We start from the raw sequence: 17,074 nt of genomic DNA on the forward strand, positions 1-17,074 counted from the left end.
ATTCAACTAACTGCAGATTGAAAATATTAAACAAATTAAACAACAACAAAAAAATGTATCTCTGGACATGTACAGACTTTTTTCTTATCATCATTCCCTAAAACAATGCAGTATAACGACTATTTATATAGCATTTACATTGTATTAGGTATTACAAATAATCTAGAGATAATTTTAAGTATATAGGGAGAAATGCATAGGTTATATGCAAATACTGCATATAACCGTGTTGTGTAAGGGCCCTGAGCATCATTAGATTTTGACATCCGAAGTATGTGTATGTTGGGGGAGATCCTAGAACCAATTCTCCATAGCAAGTAAAGGACCACTGTATGTGAACCTACTAAAGTTGAACTCAGAAATAGAGTATAGATTGGTGGTCCCTGGGAACTAGGGTTGGGAAATCATCAAAGGATAGAAAATTATAATTGGAGGAATAAGTTCAAGAGAGCTATTGTACAATAGGGTGACTGTAATTAATAACAATGCATTCTAGTTTTTAAAATTACTAAGAAAAAAAACTTGTTAAGAGTAGATTTAAAGTGTTCTTACCCCCAAAAGCAATAAGTATGTGAGGTAATACTTATGTTGATTAGCTTGACTTAGCCATTTCACAATGCATACACATTTTAAAACATCTTGTTGTGCACAATAAATATTTACAATTTTTACTTGTCAAGTTAAAAAAATAGAAAACAGTGGCAACAGCAAAACAGTGTCTGACCCATGATGACTATTCAAATAGTGTTAAGCTTTCTTCTTAAAATACTGGGCCAAGGTGTTACATCAGAACTTGGGGACTGGGGTGTAGATCAGAGGGTTAGGGTGCTGCTTCATATATGTGAGGTCATGGGTTCCATTCCCAGCACCAGAAAAGTAACAGACAAACAAACAAAAAAGATTTTTAAAGAAGAGACAATGACTTTAGAATGGAGAAGTAGCAGCTAATGATAATGTTTTTCTTTCTTTTTTTTTCTTTTAGTTCAAAATTCAGCAGTAAAATTAAATATGTTAATAGCTTATCAGAACTCAGCGGGCTGATCCCAATGGATTGCATCCATATTCCAGAGAGTATCATCAAGTAAGTCTGATGGTTCTGAAGTTTTGGTAAGAAATAGTATATTTGTGGAAGAAGTGGATGGAAAATAAGTCCTTTCTTGAATAGTGGGGAAATAGTGTTGCATATTTAAAACAAATATTAAATGTTATCAAATATGTATAGTTTTTCCCATAAACTATAGTCTACTGTTCTTTCAGATCATTCTTTACATAATTTTCTTTTGGAATGATTAATTATTATTCATTTTTACCTTGAATTCTGCTTTCACTTTGAAGAAAGTATAAATTTAATATTAACCAGTGTATTCATTACTTGTGATTCCCACTCTGTACATAAACAGTAGGATCTTAGCATAGTTTGGATTTCATTATTGTCTTATATGAAGAAATTTGTCTGTAAGACTCCAGGAAAATACAAGGAAATAACTCTTTCTGTTTTCTTCTAAATCTCTTTTTTCCCCCATGATTCCCTTTAGGTACAAGATAAGAAGGCAGAGGGCATTTGCCCAGTGGTGGGTAGGGTGGTTTTCTTGCTCAGTACAGAGTAACATGGCAGCCTGTTAAGGGAAAGCATGGGTGCTGAAGGTCTCAGAGCTTTGCTCCAAAATAAGAGTAAAAGTTAATGAAACAAGTACTTAGAGCTGGATGTTAAATTGGAGACACTTGAAAATGAACATTTCCTATCTTTTATGTTGTTGCAAAGAACCACTGCTTTTTGTGTACCTTTTTTTTTTCTTCCACTGCATCTGACTCACCAGTTTTGATTTGATTGGAATTGAAAGGGACTTCACCATCACTTCAAAGAAAAAAAGACAAATATTGCATAGCTTCCTCAATGAGATAGAACCAAAACTTTCCTCCCAATTTGAGCTCCAAAACAGTCCTCTCATTTAAAACAAACAAACAAAAAAACTAGAAGGAAAAGATTCTCATTTAATGTGTGTCTAGGGCTGGGGTTGTGGCTCAGTGGTAGATTGATTGCCTAGCATGCATGAGACACTGGGTTTTATTCCTAGCAAAACACACACACACAAATAAAACCTAAATAACGTATGTCTATTAGGTTATGATGTGCCTGCCATAAAGGAGTTAATTTTATATCATTGATTTAATTCCCATAGTAAACCCCCATTTTATAGATGGTCCTGATAAGTTACTTTGTGGACTGGGGTTGTAGCTCAGTGGTAGAATGCTTACCTAGCACACATGAGGCACTGGGTTCCATCCCCACCACCACATAAAATAAAAACTGAATAATCAAAATAAAGGGATTGTATCCACCTATAAGTAAAAAGAAGAAGAAGAAGAAGAACTTACTTTGGGAAAGAATAAGTAGGAACCAGAAAGAGATGAAACTAGAATTCAAATCCAAGTCAGCCTGGCACCCAAATTCCCATGTCTTATTATGGTAAATTTCTTATCTCCCTTAAGCTGTCCGTCTAAATTCAAATCTTAGAAGTAGATAAATGCATTCTGGTTTTTCTCCATCTCCCAAATCAGCATAAATACAGGATACTGATGGACTTATAGTGGTCAGTGGACTCAGCTGAATCAAGCAGAGTGTTTGTAATATCCTAACAATGGCGGCTTTAATCCTCAATAACATCAGAGAGTTACCACAACCAGCACACCTCACAGCTTTGGCCTGCTGCCCATATCCAAAATTCACTGCTACTCTTTAAATTTAAAAAGTGCTGGCTATGCATCTCCTATAATGCTGCCTTTCTTTGTAAAAGATGACATGACATTTCTCTCTTCCATTGGTCATTTTCCAGGTAAATAAGGTAATGCGTCCATGGTGTGGGAGAGACAATAGAATGAAAAGAGAATGGGCTTTGGAGGCTATTAGATTTGAAGCTTCCCTCCTATTTCTCAATGTCTCTGAGACTTCAGGCAACCTACTAAATTATCTGACTCTTAAATTCAGCATCTGTAAAATGGGAAAGTAATTCATTCATCATGGGATGGTCCTCAAGACTGAATGAGAACAGTGTACTTCAAACATTCAGGAAACCACCTGGCAGAGTTGGTAATCTAGAATGTTATTTATTACAATCATGTTGCTTTTGGATACTCACTGCCGTATGGGGAAATTTAATTGAAAAGTTAAATATGACCAAGGCTGTTTTAATTTGTCTGTGTATATCAGTTCTCCAGGGCTCAATGTGGGAAAAGGTACCTCAGGAAGAAAGGTCCCATTCAGAAAGATTTTCTTTTGGAGATAGATATTTAGCAGCCAGGATGTTCTCCCACTTGTCCGTGTTTCTGTCTTCTGTAATCCATCTCCCTGGGATGTCCTTTCTGCTGTTTCTGTTACTGGTCTTTGTTTTCACATTATGCAGTTTTCAAATGATACAAGCCATAACATTTTTCTGTTACTAAATAACGTACAAAAGACTTGATCTCAGCTAATCACATGACCAATATTCAGCTGGGATAGAGTCTATCATCAAAGGGCTTACATGATGGAAAATTTGCTCAACCAGGAATGGGACTGATTGGTTGATTGATTTGATTGATTAATCAACTGATTACAGTTAATTCTCATTATTTGTGGCAATTAGGTTCCATAAAATCATTGTAGCCAATTAGTAAATACTGAACTATTATTCCTAGGGAAAATACATTTCTGTAAGTCTCCAGTCACAACATTTTTATAACCCAATCAAAATATTAGTTTATTTTATGTATTTTTCTGTTTAAAGATACCTTATTAGTATATACTGTTGATTCATGAGCATTGAACTCAAGGCACTACAACATGTGTCTAAGCAGATCTTCTCTAACACATATATCCTCTGTGAAGCAGGTCACAGCCTTCTTGTATACAGCAACACTAGGCAACGTTTTCGGCACAACATTTTGGGGGAAATTTAAAATAGCAAAATCACTAACAAAAGAACAAAAGTGAGGAAAATACATCACCAAGTAAACTAGAAAAAGACATTTGTTTACAGTGTGAAACTCAAGAAGGCAGAACCTCACCTACATGACCTCAGTTGGCGATGTGCACGCATACTGGGCGACTCAAACTTTTGGCCACCCTGTATGTATTCACAAGTGACCAAAAAAGTGCCACATGTTGACTATGGGACTACAAATAAGTTTCAGTGAACAGGTAAATTTTCAAATATGGAATCCACAAAGAGTGAGGATTGACAGTGTTTATTTTTAAATTATAACTCATTGATTACATCTAAAGAAAATAAGTTTTCTCCCAAAAGCCAATTTGATGATTATTTGGATAGAATTTTTCTCTCACAGTTTTAAACATTTACCTGTCATTTTTCCATCCATTTGCTTATTTTCCTCATGGCATCCGTTTTTATCTCATAAGGTACGATGAAGAGAGATCTTATAAGAGAAGTGTGAGGTAAAAATCTCCTGATAACCTTCACGCTGGACCCCCTGTGTGTGCACTCCAGTGTTTTACTCCTGGGTGACCTCAACATGCTACCAAAGCAAGAGGTTGTTGTATCAGTCCTTTGTCTACCATTTCTGTTCTTTGTTGTATGTGTAAAGCTGTTGAGGTCAACCTGATCTGCAACTGAAACCTACTAAACCAGATACACCCTTGGCTTGGCCCAGGCTGCAAGCTAACTTTAACTGTTTCCAACACATTGATGTGGATGTTTCCAGCTTTATTCAGCCAGCATGTTTATGATCCCCTTGCAATTTTCACATATACCTTTATGAAGGAATTTGCAAAGGTAACCCACACCGAACGCCCAATGGGAGGAAATGACGCCATATTTAACTGTGTCTTGATGCTCCAGAGGATGGTTCTTAAAAGCAAACACACACCACTTATGTTTGGCTCTGCTTTGCTGGGTGATTCTCTCATGCTCTGCGTGCTTCTTTTTTGTTTCTTTTCTACATCGGTAATTTTTGCTCATGCAGACTGGATGAAGAACTGAGAGAAGCTTCAGAAGCAGCTAAGTAAGACTTGGTTTTAATTTAGCAGCTGGTGTGACTTTGGCTTAGATTTCAGGAATGAATGGGAAGAATCTGCATGCTTGGTGTTTTATTTTTGCATCCTGATAAGAATGCTGCATTTTAAAAATGTCCTTCTCCCATGGTAAATGCAATCTCTGCTTTTCTTTCTACAGTCTTTTCCCCATGATCTTGGTTATCTTAAGGAAAGCATTTGTCACTGTTTAATTTTTTAATATGCAATTCTAGACACCATAACAAAAGAATTGTCACAGGCACTACCACATAGGATATGACATCAGATGACTGTGAGCAGAACTTCACACATTCTATTTATGGGGGAAATGATAGCAAGTTAAAATTTGGAAGATTTTTGTAGAATCAATTTTATGGCCTTCCAAGATTTAAAACAACAGCACCACCTTATTTAGTAACTTGGAAACATTCCTTAACTCAGAGCCTCCATGATATTTTGAAAAATGCAGAAAAAAAAAAGTCATTGCTCACTATTGTTGAGGTATGATATTCAAAAAAGTAAAAGTCATAATGCTCATGAGAATATAAAATGAACACATTCCAATGATTTTATTAAACTAATTATTTAATTTGGGAGCTAGTGAAGTATTAAAGTCAATTTGAAGAGCATTGGAAAATTAGAGATATGTAGTACTTCCCTTTTATCAGCCGGATATTATTATCTTATTTGTTCCAGGACATTCCATGGATTCTGGAAAGCACAAACAGCATCAAACCCTAAATATACTGTTTCTTCTATAATAAAATAGCTGTGATAAAGTTTAACTTATAAATTAGGCAGAATAGAAGATTAACAATAACTAGTAATAACAATATTAACAACAACAATAATAAACAAATATAATAAAGGTTGTTTAAAACTCATGGATTATTGGAATTTTTCATTTAATATTCTCAGACTGTGTTTAAACTGCTAGTAGAGAAATTACAGATAAGAGGGGACTACCATATAGGCTATTTACAAAAGAATGTTTGATAAGGTTGTTGGGTTAAATACAAAACTGGTTAATGTCCAGTAGGGCAAAAAACTGTAACACTGGGTTATCAGAAAGTATTTGCATCTCTGCTGGTCATAAATCTTCAAGTTAACCTCTGCCCTTACAGAGCTATAAAATAGCCCTAGAGTCAGCCCAAAGCTCCTCTGAAAAAGTACCCAATCGTTAACCTCTGCCCTTACAGAGCTATAAAATAGCCCTAGAGTCAGCCCAAAGCTCCTCTGAAAAAGTACCCAATCTTTTTTTTCTTGTTCCAAGTTACAAAGAAATATTTTGAAGCTTCATGTTAAATGTAGATAAGTGCTACTCTGGAGATCCTGCCACACTAAGTAAAGTACTTGAAGCTGCTTCCCCATTTCAAATGTTGCTTACACTGTTGATTTTTACAGCAGGCATTCATTTTAACAGAGTATGAAAGCAGGAAGTCTACAAACAGTTATAAATTCTAAATGAATATGATCTAAATAATTAAGTTTTACTGCTTTGTTGTAAATAAATACCAATTCCTCATTAATACAATTTATTTAGACATTTTTTTTTCTGTAACACATTTTTATTGTAAGTAGCCTATAGAATTATTTGCCTGTAGTGTGAATCTTTTGTATTAAAAATGAAAGTTTTTTTGCTTTAGAAATTTTGTCAACAGTGTAGTTAACTGTTACAATACTCTTATTCTTTTTCTTTAAAGCGAATTAACATCCATTCACATGAAAAAAAAACCCTCAAAATAACATAATTTTTATTCTAACAGAATCTTCTTACTTTCCATCTCAACTATAACAAATAAGTAGTTGTGGAAGGAAGATTTTAGGAATCTAGGAACCACGTGTTGGTGTAATGTATAGCATTTATATGCACTCGATTGGTTTGTGTCATGAGGTTCCTCCAGAAAGAAACTTCAATGCATTCTCTTTTAGGAGGATAACATATTAATGAAATCAAGGAGCCATTTTCAAAATAAAAGATCGAGAGGAGACATCAATAATTTCCCAGCCAAACCTATTACAAAGTCATATTGTCATTTTTTTTTTTCATTATTGCCATGAAATCTTGCCTCCTTCAATAGGTTCCCCCCCCCTTCCATATTGCTACTCTTCCTATTTGGCTACCATAGTAAAACAGTTATTTTTGGTTTCATTGTGTAGCTTTCTCCTTTTTCTCTCAAATACCTAAATATTTTAAATGGCCCTGAAAAGCCTCAATCTCCCTCTTAAAAAAGCACATTGATCATGCCTGAGAGTTCAATAAATGTATGCTGCAAAAATTAATGCATTTACATAAAAGTAGGTTCATTACTTTTGAACAGTGGCTCCCCAATTTTACTGTACATCACAGTCACCTGGAGCACTTATTAAAACAGTCTCCTGCTGTCATCCTGAGATTTTCTGGTTCAGCAAGTCTCAGGTGGGGCTGAAATCAGGTGGTTCCAGTGATTCTTATACTGTAGGTCTCTGCCTTAAAATAAAGGGCTAAGTTTAAAACAAAACAAAAACTTTTTTTTTTTTTGATAGATGTTAGCAGTTTGTGCTTTTGCTTTGGATGCAGTAGATAGCAATTTTTCGAAAGAATCCACCAATTGTTCCTGTTTCATTTGATAGTGAAACTGAAAAATATTTGCCCTTTTGCATTGTAAGGAGAAAGCACTGTATTCCGTTGTCCCCCTCAGTGATTGGAAAGCCTCAGAATCCTGCAATTTTGGCCACCAATTACATTGACAACCTTTGAGCCCCTGCAGCTGCTCCCAAATCCTAGGACAAACTCTATAGGATGATTTGGGGTCCAGAAAACATGATCACTACATATCTTGGTTGTAAGGCGGATACACCCAGGTTCTTTCTATTGACAGATATGTTCTGACTTTCCATGTTAGAAAGCTTCGGTCTAGTTCTAACCAGAGGCAAACATATATTTTATCAAAGAACAAACCCTATCTGTCTATAGTGTTGCTTCTTTCCAATAGCATTTTAAAACAAATTTTTGCTTTAGAAATTTTATCAACAGTATAGTTAACTGTTACAATACTCTTGTCCTTTTTCTTTAAAGCGAATTAACATCCATTCAGATGAAAAAAAAACCCTCAAAATGACATAATTTTTATTCTAACAGAATCTATCATGCACACACACACTACCATTTAAATAGCATGCCAATTTGAGTAGCATTGACATTCAGAAAATGATTTGCTCAGCCTGACCTATCTTTTCTTTAAAACCTTAGATCTATACAGGAAGGAAACTACTTCCGAAGGATATACTACACACAGACCTATTCTTATTTTGCAAATGGAGAAGAATCCATCTGCCTTCTTTAGAGTGACAGAATTAAATGGTTTGCAAATTGCTGTTTTCTTTGGATTACTCTAAATTAAAAAGCAGAACAACTGGGTTTGGAAAACTGCCCTTTCTTGATTTCACTCCAGCTTTGCTAGGTTTTCCTAGCACACTGTCAACACTTTCTTGACCATCCTTGTTCACTAGAGTTGCCAAATACTCTCTATAAAAATACCAGACCACCAGCAAGAAGGGTGGAGAATGAGGAGGAAAGCCACTACCCTGCCTGGGGAAAATAGCCTTCTGCCATTTAAAGAAAAGAAAGAAAGAAACAAACAAAAAACCCACTAGTCTTATCACTGAACCTCTTATATGCAAACAGATAAATTGGCTTGTAAAACTATTCACATTATGAAAGAAACTCTTGCCTTTAAAAAGGATCATAGAATCCCTTCAAATGATATTTGCTAATAACAAACAACACCAGAGGTGGAAGAAAAGTAAAAGTTGAATTATACAAAGTATTAATCAGAAATTAATATAAAGCAAACTCAAAGTTTGCTAACAGTAATTGCACCAATATGGACTATCAAAACAGCTAATATGACACAAAAAACAAACACCTTCAAAAACTTTCACTTTATTATGTTATTGGATTACATTTTTCCTCCTGGACACACCTGGTTTAGGTTAGTGTTAGGATTACCTGTACACAGCTCAGCTATATGGAGAGATCAGTGTTCAAGGATACCTCTGACACCAATGTTTTTTTCTTTTAGTGTCTTGGAAAATCCTCACTCGTATGAAAACTGAAAGCTAACTGTGTTCATGTGTAAACAAAAATTAGGCTGCATGAGAGAGATTTTCCTTTGTGTATAAAATATTTGATTATTTGGGGTACAAATAAAATTTATGATATTATGTTCACTGAATAAGAGGTTTAAAAAGTCAGGAAAAATGACCAGACCAGAGAAAACCACAGCAGGTATTTGACATTTTTAAGTCTTTCTTTTAATGTTTCTAAATCATGGGCAATTATTGTATTTCAAAACCAATGTGGAAAAAGTCACAGCTTAATCTCATCATCTGCTCTGATGTAGATTTGCTCAGTAATAGCAATGGGACCACATTAAACAGTTTCAAATGCCCCAAATCAGTTGTGCTGACTTAGCAGTATGAGTGGAGAAAATGTTGACTACTTCCTATTTTTTCCTTGCACTCAGAACTAGCTGCCTTTACAATGATCCAGAAATGTCTTCTATGGAGAAGGAGTAAGAATTCATCATCAATAAAGCTATGTGGTTACCTGTGGTTGTATGGTGGGGCTCCGAAAACAAACAAACAAAAAATGCATCCAGGATTGGGTAAAGCCCGTTTAGATGTTCAGCTTTCATGTGCTCCATTCCTGAAATTAGAAACTCAAGAGAAACTTGCCAGCTTCATGCTGTCTCATTTGTGATCACCAGTAAGGACAACCTAAGTCTTTATGTGAATTCTGTTTTTCTAATCCAAAAGTGCAGAGAACATAAATATTGGGGCCAGATGTAAGAACAGTTGGGTAAGAGGAATGCAACTCTGCTTTCTGAATGACATCATTTGTTTTAATTACTGAAAACTGGACTTCCACGTTAACAATATTTTGGTGGATAGGGAAGAAGTATCCTTGTTTTGCAAGTTCCAAGAAACAGTTGAGTCTGCATGGAACTTCAGGAATGACCTAATTGGATGATTCCCATTCTATGAGAAATAGAAATTTGACACGCATTGCATTCATACCATGTGCCAAACTCTATAAAAGCTCATCTACAGTATCTGATTGTAATCTTCTGTATAAGCTTCTGAGGTACATTTTGCAGATGAGGAAATAGAGGCATAGACAGATTATCTAACAAGACAAATGTTTCACAGTCACAAAAATGGCCCAGAGCCAGCTAGGTATGGTGGTGCATGCCTGTAATCCCAATGACTCTGGAGGCTGAGTCAGGAGGATCGTGATTCAAAGCCAGTCTCAGCAATTTAGTGAAACCCTAAGCAACTTAGCAAGCCCCATAAAAAGGGCTGGAGATGTAGCTCAGTGGTAAACTGCCCCTGGGTTCAATCCCTGGTACCAAAAGAAAAAAAAAAAAAAGACCCAGAACTGAGATTTGAACCTTGGTAACTCAGATCCAGAGGTAGTGATTTATAAGTCAGAAAAAGGTGGTCTACATGTACAAATGGCTATGCCATCTCTCACCTAAGAGAATAAAGTTAGTAGCCAGGTCAATTTCAGGGAAAAAAATGGTAGTCACAACATACTCTCAGAGAGAACCTGACTACCAATAATGGGCTCCTAATTTAGTTTGACTGGTGGAGAATTTAACATTGTCCTTGTTCCCAGGAATCAAAGAGAGGTAAAGATCAAATTTAAGTGTGTCTCTCTTGTCACCTTTTTTTCCCCCTCCTGGTCCACAGAGAAGTTGGAAGATCATAGTGCAGTAGCTCTACAGTTGCCATGCTGCCCTTAGCCTAAAGGAAGTTTAGGAACAAAACTCCAGAGAGAGAAAGTCCTAGCTGAAAAGGACACAAAGAACAAATGTTGTAAATCATGCAGCTATTTTTCTGAAGGTCACTCTTGGCCTACCTTTTGAGATGATGGCAGCAATTGCTTCAAGCAAATTACCACATGAAATTCTGCAAAGCATACATATCTCAGTCCCTTAGTCCACCATGATACATTTTGCAAATATGCTACATTTCCTTCCTTAACAGAACATCACCCCCTTGATGAGTTAACAGCTTCTGCAATTAACAAACTTTGCGGAAGGCACGATCCAGTCACTCACTGCCCTGTTGCTGCTACATCTTCAGGCTTACCCACTCCTTTGCCTGCCTTGTCTGTTTGCTTCTTTTGGTCTGTGGGGCTGCTGGGGTTGGGAAGAAGGTAGAACATTCCTTCTTGTTTGGGTTCATTCCAGGGTGGGGGAGAGTGGGGGGAAGGGAGGAATGCTGCAAATTATTAATGACACTTTCCACTTTTTTTAATATTTATTTTTTAGTTTTAGGTGGACACAGTATCTTATTTTATTTTTATGTGGTGCTGAGGGTCGAACCCAGTGCTTCATGCATGCTAGGCGAGCGCTCTGCCACAGAGCCACAACCCCAGCCCCACTTCCCACTTTTTAAAAGAACATATTCTCCTACAGGGCTTTCCTTTTGGTCAGTCTTCTCTTTCACAAGCCTCAACTGGGACACATGATCACCATAAATATGGTGAGGTCCCAGATGAGCCAAAAAATTTTTTTTTCTCCCCTGACTTCCAGCCATGGATTTTGGCTTCCTTTAGTGTTAGAATGAGGGGCTTCATTTACCTTCTTCTGGTTTCATTCACTCCAGGCTTCTGTTCTTCCAGGGAAGAATCCTGTGTGGAAGCATTTTATACCTTGTGTAGTACTGATCAACTGCATATGGGCACAGGATTTTCCAAGGAACTTACAGGCCAAGAATAAAATGAAATGTGTGCTAATTCTATAGTGGTCCCTCACTGTGCTCAGAGAGAGAGAGAAAGAGAAGGGAAACATGCCCATCTCCCCCTCTTCCTGCATAAAACACCAATGTTTTTATCATTAAACAAGATCCACAGATACTTTGTCAAAACCTCATTTAAATCGACTAATGTGACCACATAAAATTATCTGAAGGTTGTTCTGTCTCATTGCAAAGTTGATGATAGAAAACTAAGCTCATCTGAGGAACACTCCATTTATATTCAATTCTGACTCAAAGTAATTTTTTTATCCAAATAGAACATTAGATTTTAAAATAGGCATCAGTGCTTATCTCCTTTATGTTTAGGTTTGAATTTTATTTATTCACACATGACTTTCATAATTTTAATATGTGTATATATATGTATATTATACATGACTTTTATAATTTTATATATATTGAAAACATTATATAATCAAAGGTGGTTGTATTTGGTGAGACTTAAATAAGTAGCATTGTTAGTTTCATTAGCTCCCCAACAACAACAAAAAACCAGTTATCTCAAAAAACAATCTTCAGGGTAGTTTCTAGTTTCTTGTATTAAGTTTTAAGAAAATTGTCCACCTTTAACTATCTCTTGCTTCTTCCATAAACTGGAGAAATTAAGTCTTTTAGCTTTTTGATTACTGGAAACAGAAGAGAAGAATCAAACTCCAGAAGGTTTACAAAAAAGTCAGAACAACAACAAAATGTGTTTGGAGTTGGATATTGTGGTATAAGTGTTGGCTCAGATTTTTGTTAAGGGCAGAAGGTGAAACAAAGTGACCATGCACTTCTTCACAGAATGATTTCAAGGATTCTCACCCACCTTGAAACCTTCCAGACAACTGTGCTTCACATTCTGGCTAAGTGAATACCTTCTTGGCCTGTGAGAGAAGCTGGTCAATTCCATGAATGAAAGACTAAAATTCCAGTCATCCAAATCAAACCTAATACAAACTTCTGTGGATAACTGTAGTCACAAATAGCTTTTAGAGCATAAACAAGATTTTTTTTTTTAAATAACCTGTTTGGTTAAAGTATGTTTGAAAAGCATACAGGGAGGGAGCACAGTGGATAGAAAAATGACAATCCCAAAGTAAAACTCTACAGATAAGAAAGCAAGTCAGATCCTTGAGAGCATTTAAAAAAACAAATATTCCCAATGACCTGGTCCCTTGTACTGGACCTCAGTGACATTCAGCATGACCAGGCTCATGCTGAATTAACCAGACAACGAAGAAAGGGCATTTACTAGAAGGTGACAGATCCTTTATTTCCAAAATGCCGTAATGTTCCTTGTCCAAATTGACTTTGGGAAGGAGCCTCAACACTGATCTTTTACCTCCCTGGATCATTCTGAAAAGGCATAAAAAGCTTCCAGAAACATTGCTGTAAAAATAAACAAATTCCATCTTTTAGAGAAAAGCTTGGCAATGAGAGGAGAATTGTGTTCTTCCAGATTGTTCTAGTATAAAAAAAAAAAAAAAAACCTGCATGATTTGTTTTCAGTAAGTCTTTTAAGGAAAATAGCAAACCCATGCCACCCAATTCATTCCTGAATATTTCTCACTGGGTTTCTCTTGTTTCTCCCTCGCTTTCTTCTCTTCACAGTATTGACCTGAAGCTGAAAGAAAAGCCCTAGTGGGCCACGGCTGGGGGATGAGGATGCTTTTTGCTTCGTGGTTCTGCTGAAACATATCTACCTAGAAGAGACAGGGCTGATGTTACTTTTTTCCACTTTGCACTACCTGGTGCCATTCTAAATTTCTAAGGGGAAAAACAGGAGGAGAATTTGTTTACTCTTAACATGTTTTATGAAATTGTGTGTATTTTCCTATTTTGCCAACTATGTGCCTCAAAGATTTTAGTTGAACCTTAGCAAGAAAGTAGGAACTTCCAATTCAGTGTTTTAACCCTTGCTGTAGTGGTATTTGGTCCCTTAGTCTGGCATTTACCAATAAGAGAACTTAAATCCACTGTTAAGCGTATGTGGATTTCTTTCCCTAGTTTAGCTGGATTTCTCTGTGATGAACACTTTAGATTTAAAGTACACAGTGCTCAACTCTCCCCAAGAAAGTGGCTCCCCATAATCCCACCTTTAAATTTCCTACCCTGCTTAGGACAGCCAGAAACCATTCACAAGTATAAAACCACCATCAGCTAAGTGCCCATTGTGTTCTTGTTCACATGAGTCTTCTTCATTAGCTTCTCAAAGGGAAAGTAGAGTTTCTAACTTACATCATTTTTATTTTAGGTATCATGATTTAGGTGAATTGATTAAAAAAAAACATTTCTCCAACGAGTATTGAAGACCTTCATATTGTGACACTTAGGGGTGAATGTTGAATTTTTAGCAGCTGTCTGTGCTTCAGTCCACAAACTGGGCATCTAATGTAGCCCACTCAAAAATTATTTGGTAACCCAATTTGCTGAATTTCCCTCTCACATGCTTATTAAAAAAGTGGCATGGTGGCACACTCCTGTAATCTCAGCAGTTTGGGAGGCTGAGGTAAGAGGATCACAAGTTCAAAGCCAGCTTTAGCAACTTAGTGAGGCTATAGATAACTTAGCAAGACCCTGTCTCAAAATAAAAATATAAAGGGCTGGGGATATAGCTCAGTGGTTAAGCACCCCTGGGTTGATCCTTGACACTGAAAAAAAAAAGTGATCTGCTTTAAGATACTCAAATTGGATCACAACATTAAAATGAAATGTATGTTCTATTATTTATAAAATAGTTCCTTATAGTTTTTTTATGCCCCTTAAAATACCAATATAATTTCAAATATTTGGGGCCTCCAGCAGATGGGTTGGCAAACTATGCCAAATCTGGGGCACCACCATAAGCTAAGGATGGCTTTCACATTTGTGGCTGAAAAATAAATTTTTTTAAATGTTTCGTGACATAAGAAAATTTTTCAAATTTTAGTATTCATAAATACAATGCTATTGAAACACAGACACACAAATTTGTTTTGTTACTGTCTACCTTCACACTACCTCAGCAGAGCTGAGTAGTTAACAACAAACCATATGGCAACCAAGCCAAAAATATTTACCATCTTTACAGCGAAAGTTTACTGATCCTTGCTCTACCAAATATCTTTTCCTACTTTGTGCCCCACACCCCACTTGAATTTAGATAATTTCTCTAAACAGAATGGAAGAATGAGACTGCAAAACTAATTTTGTCAATAAAATAAATTATTATTTATTTTGAAAACTAAAATACATGGCCAGCTGAGGAAGACAAGGAATCCTAGGCACAAAAGCATGGTCCAAGTTTTAATTGAACTTTTAATTTTAATTAAGTCTCAAAGTGAAATGTGCTTAAAGGTTCCTTTTGAGCTACTTGCTGGTGTTGCCAAGGTCCTTGTCTTACCCTGGAAGCCATTCTTAGTCCACTGGGGACTGTTAAAAAAGAAACTGGAAGAAATAAAAATGAAGAGGAGAGAGGGGTGGTCTGCCTTAGTGTCATGGTGGTAACTTCACTGAAGAGAGCTCTCCAGGACACTGAGCCCTGGTCCTCTTTGAAATAGTCATCTTTGCACCTGCACCTGAGCTCCTCTGACCTCACTTGCCCCTCATGTCTATTTCCTTCCTACCTTACCAAGACACAGGTCCACTATCTTTCCTCCAGAAGCCTCCATAGTTATCTGCTTTCCCCCCTCTCGATCCCTTTCAACTTACCATCTTAAACTTTGTGGTCTTTTGGATCTGTTTCCTGATTAAGTTTGGCTAGCCCAATAGGAAAACCCCCAAAGCCCACCATCTCTAATAGCCCAATTATTACTTCTGGAAGCCCAAATGATGCCTACCCCAGAATCTGGTGTTGACCTTAGTACAGTTACCTAATATTCTGGTTTGGTCACCTGCTGAACACTCCATTCAGCTCTGTCCCCTTTTGGAAGATGTACCACATGGTCCTCTAGTCATGTGTAACCTCTAAGTAATGAGGAATCCAGTGTTCAGCTTTGTGGTGGAAACCCAAGAACACAGAGCTATTGATAGAGGGCTCTTGTTACAGCCAAGCAGACGTGGCAACAATCCCACCCTTCACATTTTCTTTGAACTTGTCCAGCCTGTTTATGAACAACTAACTACTCAAATGATTGTGCTGTTTGAAGCTTCATCTTCCCACACAGAAATTATGGGCACCTTTCCCAATCAGTGGTTTTGTTTGGGCTGTTCTATGGGCTGCAAAACCATTTTGATGTTAGACACCTGCTATTTTACGATCTTAAATGGACAGATTAATTTAATTGCACGTGTTAGAGAAAAAGCTACCATGTAAATTCAATTCAAGTAAATAGAATCCTAGGTGAATCCTGAAAAAAACAGTCCCTAAGCAGATAGGTAGACAGGTGTAAACTCTCACATCATTCAACTCTCTGGCTCTTGGCATTCTGAGCATTCTTGCTTTGGTTCTGACTTCTGAGAACTGCTTTGCACTTTTCCTATAGATTTGTAGTTAAGTGAACCCAGGGGTTACTGGGGACAAAAGTATTGTTTTTATGCAAAGTGGCAACTGTTCTTTCTGTAACTCTTGGTCTAGAGAAAGAACAAAAATCTGCACAGAAGATAATGTCAAGGAGTGAGAAAATTTGAAGGCAATAGCTGGTAATGGAAGAAAACCCTGAGGTTCCTGTTGAAGCCATACAATGTTTTATAGGGTTAGTCTCTAAGGTATACTCCAGATGTTTGTGGAAGTCACTGCTCCTAGCCTTTCTCATTAAGATATCATTTTAAGGATTCAGTTACAGTACTATGATTGCAATTGTCATCTTATCACAATGCCTCAGTAGTTTGCTCCCTTAGAAACATTTAGATGTGCACAGATTAATCTTTTATATATTTAAAGATTTTTCTACCATGTATCAGATTGCTTTGAATAAAAGTATCTATTAGAGTTTGTTTTGGCAAATAAATAAATTCTCCCCAAATTGTGTGCATTAATAATATAAAATATGTAATGACACAATGTATCTATATAATCTCTCTGTATAATGCGGAAATAAAAATTGATTCCACATGTTATGGCTTGCTTTCTTTGAGTCAGCCAGAATCTTTGCAGCAGTTTATTTGGTCATTGATTACCTTGGCACTCAGTACTAGTGAACTGTATATATTTTGGCCTTCCTGGTCACCAAATTTACTCTCCCCTTATTTTTGCCTTTCACGTCTCAGGGTTTGACCCACTACACTTTCAAATGTATTGTTTATCCTTGGGGTAAGGCATTTCTTACCTTGGAAATATCTCCACGTTTTGTGGTT

At 36.6% G+C, this 17,074-nt stretch overlaps 1 protein-coding gene across 9 annotated transcripts in view; it reads left to right on the plus strand.

The window, feature by feature from the left end:
* Positions 1-16,832, plus strand: part of Prune2 (prune homolog 2 with BCH domain) — a 266,156-nt gene extending 249,324 nt beyond the window's left edge. For 2 of the 9 annotated variants that reach the window (XM_046459424.2, XM_046459423.2), the window contains exons 16-20: positions 983-1,081; positions 4,397-4,432; positions 4,960-4,998; positions 9,517-9,564; positions 13,412-16,832. In XM_046459424.2, the coding sequence (XP_046315380.1) occupies positions 983-1,081; positions 4,397-4,432; positions 4,960-4,998; positions 9,517-9,564; positions 13,412-13,442 (253 nt within the window). In that variant the 3' untranslated portion in view covers positions 13,443-16,832. The remainder of the gene's footprint in view (positions 1-982; positions 1,082-4,396; positions 4,433-4,959; positions 4,999-9,516; positions 9,565-13,411) is intronic. The other 7 variants (XM_058583989.1, XM_058583988.1, XM_058583991.1 and 4 more) reach the window with 6 other exon arrangements.
* The last annotated feature ends 242 nt before the right edge of the window (positions 16,833-17,074 follow it).

This window comes from Marmota monax, unplaced genomic scaffold (assembly GCF_021218885.2).
Source record: "Marmota monax isolate L192 unplaced genomic scaffold, Marmota_monax_Labrador192_F-V1.1 WCK01_AAM20220418_F8-fsc00059, whole genome shotgun sequence".
Classification (NCBI taxonomy): Eukaryota; Metazoa; Chordata; class Mammalia; order Rodentia; family Sciuridae; genus Marmota; species Marmota monax.